This window comes from Oryx dammah, unplaced genomic scaffold (genome assembly GCF_014754425.2).
Source record: "Oryx dammah isolate SB20612 unplaced genomic scaffold, SCBI_Odam_1.1 HiC_scaffold_5, whole genome shotgun sequence".
NCBI classification, from domain to species: domain Eukaryota; kingdom Metazoa; phylum Chordata; class Mammalia; order Artiodactyla; family Bovidae; genus Oryx; species Oryx dammah.
Window position 1 is genome coordinate 84616292 of NW_024070189.1, and position 7657 is coordinate 84623948.

At 36.8% G+C, this 7657-nt stretch overlaps 1 protein-coding gene across 1 annotated transcript in view; it reads left to right on the forward strand.

Moving 5' to 3' along the window:
- SLC27A6 (solute carrier family 27 member 6) overlaps positions 1-7657 on the forward strand; it is a 73531-nt gene that overhangs the window by 61744 nt on the left and 4130 nt on the right. Inside the window, exons 7-9 of the mRNA XM_040241765.1 lie at positions 1408-1606; positions 2602-2699; positions 3880-4010. Coding sequence (XP_040097699.1) covers positions 1408-1606; positions 2602-2699; positions 3880-4010 — 428 coding nt within the window. The remainder of the gene's footprint in view (positions 1-1407; positions 1607-2601; positions 2700-3879; positions 4011-7657) is intronic.

Consider the following 7657-nt stretch of genomic DNA (forward strand, 5'->3'; position numbering starts at 1 on the left):
ATTGCAGGTGGATTTTTTACCAGCTGACCCACAAGGGAAGCCCAAGACTACTGGAGTGGGTAGCCTATCCCTTCTCCAGTGGATCTTCCCGACCCAGAAATTGAACCGGGGTCTCCTGCATTGCAGGCGGATTCTTTACCAACTGAGCTATTTTTTCCCCCTGTTTCTTCACCTGTAAAATGAAGATAATAACAGGGCCTGACTCAATAGGTTTCTGATGAAACTGAGATGGAATATATATGTAAAGTGCTCAGAATAGTGACTGGTACCCAGAAAGTGCTCCTAAAGTGTAACAGGGGCAGCGATGATGGTGACGATGGCATTGGTGATGACAGTAACAGTGAGGGGTCTCTGCTGAAGCAGGGCAGACGAGTTTCGGCAAATGGCTTTTGTGTGCCCTGGGAACCCTCAATGTCCAGAAGGACTGAGAGCAGTAAGAGTTGGAAAGAGTGTTAAAATAACAGAAACTACTTTAGAGTTTGCTGGAATATAGCCTCATCAGACTCTTCACACAGATGTTAACTGTCTTCACAGTGGCTGAAATAAGTCATTGGCCTTGAAATCTTCTGGAGAAGTGATTGCTGGTCCCCTTTGTCTTCTACTATTAGAAGTAGTTTTTTACCTTGTTGACTGCTGAGCAATATCTTGATTAATTTGAATATACCTGATTAAAATTATTTTAGATAATGTGTCTAAATGTAAGTAAAACCAAAAAATTTCATGGCTTATCTCCTATTGAGGATTTCCAGAGGACTAAACATTTTCTTAAACTTTTAATAAGATATCAATTAAATAAAATCTAATATTATACAGAAAAGATCATAGAGACTTGAATTTGAGTTCGAGGCCCCTTCCTTTCTATCTGTTGAACTTTACTAATATACTTCACTCTTTTGGGTCCTAGCACCTTCACTGTGAAATAGGGATTATATTGATCAACTTCAAAGAATCTCTCTGAAAAAATAATGACAGCTGCATTTCTCATGGGGCTTGCTCCATAGTAAGTGCCCAATAAATAAATATTGCCACCATCATAATCTTATTTAAAATGATCATTTTAGTTGTTATTTATATTATGGCCATTATTATTGGTGTTAGAATCTATGTAATCCAAAAACATAGTCATTAGTGTATCCACTCAGGATGTAAAATAAATTTAAAGTTACTTTTTTTACATTCTCTTTCCTTTTTGTTAGCTTTTCCAGAGTTATTTATACTTTGGTAGTCTGTAAAATGGTGTGCTAGACTTAGGCATCCAGAGTAATTGATGTCAAATATAATAAAAATAAGTTCAGAGGAAAGAAGGATAAGCTACACTGGACGTATTGGTCAGATATAACAAGGTACACACCGTGTGTGTGTAATGATAGTTTTAATCAAATCATTGAAAATGCCTCTCTCTCTCAGGGGAACCCGGACTTCTCATTTCTCAAGTGAATGAAAAGAATCCCTTCTTTGGCTATGCTGGGAATAAGAAGGAGACAGAGAAGAAATTGCTTTGTGATGTTTTTAAGAAGGGAGATGTTTACTTTAACACAGGAGATTTAATGGTCCAAGACCAGGAGAATTTCCTTTATTTTTGGGACCGGATTGGAGACACTTTCAGGTATGGAATAGCATTGGTTGCAAAGCTTGTTTTTCGAACACTGCTCTGAGGGAGGCTCTGTGGAAACCTTATACACCACCTGCTCTCTACCTTCAGGGCACAGAGTGCTTTTATCTCAGTAATGGCTCCCCATTTAAAAATTCACTGCCCATCTGTTTCTAGATTGAAACGTAAGTTAAATTTTGATGTCATTTTTATAATTATCTTAATGAATCACTTGGATCACTTGGATCCAAATCAGTGACTTTTTTTTTTTTTAATATGATACAGGCAGACTGATGTGAAGTCTAAATTGTAGGGTTAAAACAGAAAAACAATTTAGTCAAATGCTGTCTAATTCTTGACTTCATGGCAAAAATAAAGAAATAGCAAAATTTACCTTTCTTATATGTTTTTTAATTCTTTATCTTAGGCTTATGAATTTATTTTGCTTTCTAATCAATGACTATAGAACAGTGGAGGACCAGATTATAGACAGTCCAGAAACATCCTTTTTCCTCACCTTCTTTGTGTCATGTTAGAAGGACACCTTATGCAAAATCATTTTTAAAAAATATTCATTCGTATGCATTAAAAGAGCCAAAGAGGTTAATCCCTAGAAATTCAAGAGGCACAATAAACTGAAAGACAACTATAACTTTCCTTTCAGGTTTTCTATCATTATAGATAGAGAATGCTTTATACTTAACTGTTATTATCAATATATTACAAAGCAGAGAGATTTGAAGTTATTTTTATGACATTTTAAAAAAACATTTTACAGTAAGCAATTTATACCAATAAGACAACAGATAAAGTAATTTTAACTGAAAAACAGATACTGATTTTGCTGACTTACAAAGTTCTTCTTTAGAAATGTCTTTCATTTTGAAAACTGCCATTATTTTTGGTAATTAGGTGCCTGCACAGAGACAAATGCAGGACGCTGAAACTTAAAACTGGGTGCCTCATTCTTAACATATAAGGGTACTAACTGGAACCCGTTTTTTGTGTAGGTGGAAAGGGGAAAATGTAGCAACCACAGAGGTTGGTGCTATCATTGGAATGCTGGATTTCATACAGGAAGCAAATGTCTATGGTGTGGTTGTGCCAGGTATGACTAGATTTCAGGTTTGGGAGGGATTCTTAGAATGAAATGAAACTTTTCTTTCATTTGCAACAATCTTGCTAATTGAACATTTCATTTTTCACATATTAAAATGTCTTAGTTTGGGCTGGCAAAGTGATGTCATCACCCCAAGCCAGCAAACTTCCCGGTCACACCTGGGGAATGGTGCCAATTGCATTTTAATGTATGTGTGTATTTTTAAGCACATCTTTTGAAAACTATGGTCAAGTTATAGTGCTAGGAATAGTTACAGCTTTTCAGTGGCCTATTATTTTTCTCTTGATGATGAGAAAAATGACTAGAATTTATACATACCACTATGTGTAATGACTAGATGACTAGAGTTTATACATACCACTAAACAGGAACATGTTCTAATTTAAATGTTTAATAACACTGACTTGTAGTTAAGTTGAATCTTTTTCAGAAATTATTTTAAAATCTGCTGGGCCTCAACTGTATAAATATGTATACTAGTATTGTCTCATGTTGGCAAAAATGGCAAAGAGAAGTAACCAACTTGAAATCACAGTATAGCTATTCCCCTTCACCATGTTTTTGTGTGTTTGTTTTTTTTTTAACAAATGGCAGTATTTTCCAACTGATGTTTGCATGTGCAGGGGATACTGATGGTGGGGATGTTTGGATAAGGCAGCAAAGAAAAAGTCTGTTTAATAGTCTCTGGGTCCTGGGGAAATGCTACAAGAGATTCCAAACCCCTGGGGGAACAGATGGGATGTTAAGCAGTAAGCAATCTGTGGATTTAGTCATGGAAATATCAGTCTCTAGTTTCTTATTTTTTTTCACTGATACTTAACATGACATTAAAAAAAATTTGTCTTTAAAATGTTTCCTGTTAATATTTCATATTAATAGCAGTGGCATACAAATTATGGGTAATTTATGGTGTTTTCTATTCCATCTATTTCATTTTTGTAGTGTAGGTAATTAAACATAGATTCTGCACTTTCTCTTTCTTAAATCATTTGTAGAGAGTAAATCATAAGCTCAAGGAAAGTCCCATTCATTCATGCTACTGTTACATTGTAATTAATGCAATAGATGTAATATCCATATTTGTAACAGTGTATAATGAACAGGATTTTTTTTTTTAAATTCACCTACTGCTTGTAAAACTAACTTTTTTACAATCTTTTTTTTTCAGGTTATGAAGGAAAAGCAGGAATGGCTTCTATTACTTTAAAACCAAACAAGGCTTTAGACTTGGAAAAAGTTTATGAGCAAGTTGTTACATTTTTACCAGCTTACGCCCGTCCACAATTTTTAAGAATGCAGGTAATTTTACTTACCCCTAAAATTTAAGACCAGGAATTTACAAGATAGTTTAATTACAAAATAATACCACTTAGACGATGTTCATTTTGTTTTATTAGAAAATTTCAAGAACAATGAAAAGCCTTAGGATACTAATTTATGCCATATTTGAAGCCTAATTACAGACAAGAGCACAATAAAATGCTAGTCTTTGCCCTTGTCCTATTTGTTGCCCTCCTCCTCTTCAATTTGGATAAATGATGGTCCCCATGATGGTGGCAAGACAAACCCACATCTTACACAGGCCTTTGTGCTTTGTGAAGATATTTGATGCTGTATTCTTAAAATTAGATTCCACCAGGCCACCTCAGAGTATCTGCAGAATGTGTGTAGACCCTCAAGGCAATTGGCTTTAAGCAATTTTGCTTTTAATTTTTATCCTCATTCTGTCGAGTCTCCCTCAGTGACTATATATCTTGGGGGAATTCTGAACTCATTTGTCTTGAGAGGTGTGTGTGTGTTAGCCGCTTACTCACGTCCAGCTCTTTGTGACCCCATGGACTGTAGCCTACCAGGCTCCCCTGTCCATGGGATTCTCTAGGCAAGAATACTGGAGTGGGTTGCCATTTCCTTCTCCAGGGGATCTTCCTGACCCAGGGATCAAACCTGGGTCTCCTGCATTGCAGGAAGATTCTTTACCATCTGAGATATAGAGAAGTCCTTTGCGAGATATAGAGAAGATATAGAGGTGAGCCCTCTCTTGTTAGGCTGCTGGAGAAAAGTCCAGTAAAAAGAAAGCAAATTTACTCAGCTACTAGGTAACTCTGCATACTCATTTATTCAGCCATTTATTCATATAATACTGTGCCTCAAAAATAATTTCCCAAAATTAGTCCTCAACATCTCTTAACATCAGCTCAGTCACTCAGTCATATCTGACTTTTTGCGACCCCATGGACTGCAGCATGCCAGGCTTCTCTGTCCATCACCAACTCCTGGAGCCTGCTCAAACTCATGTCCATTGTGTCAGTGATGCCATCCAACCATCTCACCCTCTGTCGTCCCCCTCTCCTCCCACCTTCAATCTTTCCCAGCATCAGAGTCTTTTCCGATGAGTTGGTTCTTCACATCTGGTGGCCAAAGTATTGGAGTTTCAGCTTCAGCAACAGTCCTCCCCATGAACACCCAGGACTGATCTCCTTTAGGTAGACTAGTTGGATCTCTTTGCAGAGACTCTCAAGGGTCTTCTCCAGCACCACAGTTCAAAAGCATCAATTCTTTGCACTTGGCTTTCTTTATAGTCTAACTCTCACATCCATACATGACTACTGGCAAAACCATAGCTTTGACTAGACAGACCTTTGTTGGTAAAGTAATGTCTCTGCTTTTTAATAAGCTGTCTAGGTTGCTCAGAGCTTTTCTTCCAAGAAGCAAGCGTCTTTTAATTTCATGGCTGCAGTCACCATCTGCAGTGATTTTGGAGCCCCCCCAAAATAAAATATGTCACTGTTTCCATTATTTCCCCATCTATTTGCCATGAAGTGATGGGACCAGATGCCATGATCTTAGTTTTCTGAATGTTGAGTTTTAAGCCAACTTTTTCACTCTCCTCTTTCACTTTCATCAAGAGGCTCTTCAGTTCTTCTTCACTTTCTGCCATAAGGGTGGTGTCATCTGCATATCTGAGGTTATTGATAGTTCTCCCAGCAATTTTGATTCCAGCTTGTGCTTCATCCAGCCTGGCATTTCACATGATGTACTCTGTATATAAGTTAAATAAGCAGCGTGACAATATACAGCCTTGACATACTCCTTTCCTGATTTGGAATCAATCTGTTGTTTCATGTCCGGTTCTAACTGTTGCTTCTTGACCTGCATACAGATTTCTCAGGAGGAGGTTCAGGTGGTCTTGTATTTCCGTCTCTTTAAGAATTTTCCACAGTTTGTTGTGATCCACACAATCAAAGGCTTTGGTGAAGTTAGCAATGCAAAAGTAGATGTTTTTCTGGAACTCTTGCTTTTTTGATGATCCAGCAGATGTTGGCAGTTTGATCTCTGGTTCCTCTGCCTTTTCTAAAACCAGCTTGAACATCTGGAAGTTCATGGTTCATGTGCTGCTGAAGTCTGGCTTGGAGAACTTTGAGCATTACTTTGCTAGCGTGTGAAATGAGTGCAATTGTGCTGTAGTTTGAGCATTGTTGGGCATTGCTCTTCTTTGGGATTGAAATGAAAACTGACCTTTTCGAGTCCTGTGGCCACTGCTGAGCTTTCCAGATTTGCTGGCATATTGAGTATAGTACTTTCATAGCATCATCTTTTAGGATTTGAAATAGTTCAACTATTTCTTATCTTAACATAATCATGTAGAATTTTTCTGGGTCATATCACTGTTAGATCCCTAATAGAGCAACAGCTGACTTAATATTGTTTATTAAAATATTTGCTGAGTAATCACTGTGGCCAAGTCACTGCTTGGCCAATGAGATGTATCATCTAAACTCTCACAGATACATCTCCATTGACATCATATTTTAAGACCTTTTACATGTATTATCTCATTATTTTTATAGCAATGCTCTGAAATGGTAAATGTAGTCCAAAGTGCAAGTTGCTCAGTCATGTCCGACTCTTTGTGACCCATGGACTTTACAGTCCATGGAATTATCCAGTAATTATGAAAAAGAAGTAGCACATTTTTAATTGAAATTTTTTAAATAATTGTAGATTCACATGCATGTGTAAAAATCAATACAGAAAAATCATCTGTGCCTTTTACTTAGCTTCCTCTAATGGTACCATTTTTCACAATGACTATTGAATATTGACAATGATACAGTCCACTCATCTTATTAAAATTTCCTGTTTTTACTTGTACTCATTTGTGTGTATGTATCATTCCATACATCTTTATAACCTTTATGGCTTGTATCAATTACCATAGTCAAGATGTGAACAATTCCACTGCTACAATGCTCCCTCTTGTTACCCTTTTATAACTCCACCCGGCTCTCTTCTGTCCCTCCCATCTTGCCCCAGAAGAATATATTTTAATGGAGTAGAAAGTTGATGGATCAAATAATATTTTTTTTATGAATCTAAATTAATATTTATAAAAAACATAACATAGCACGTGGTACACAATAACCCCAATGGAAGTATTTGTTACAATAATGAGTAAATACCATACAAGTGCTACTAACATTTGACATATATGCAGAGGATTTGTCAAAAAATACATGGTCCCAAACCAATAGGATACATGATGGAAAAACAGCACAGATATCTCTAGATGAGAAAGATGTTTAATTCTGATGCATAGGTTAGGATAGTCTATCCTATCCTACTAGCAATCCCATATCATGAATTCTTGTTTTAATCCATTGGAACAATTTCAGATGTAGTGTTGGTTGAAAGCTATATATGCACAGAAGTCAGTGTGAACTCAACATATAGTCTTTGCCTTTCCCAACTAAGGAAGCATTTATACATCTCTCCCTTTATTTCATCCTCAAAATGATACAAGTCAATTTGACAGCTATGTTAAAGGTTGTTGTTGAATTACGACGCCGGGATTCTTGGCCCCAGGAGGAGAAGAATTCAATCCGGGGCCAGAGACGAGGCTTGATCGCTCAGAGCTTTTGTGTAATCAAGTTTTATTAAAGTATAAA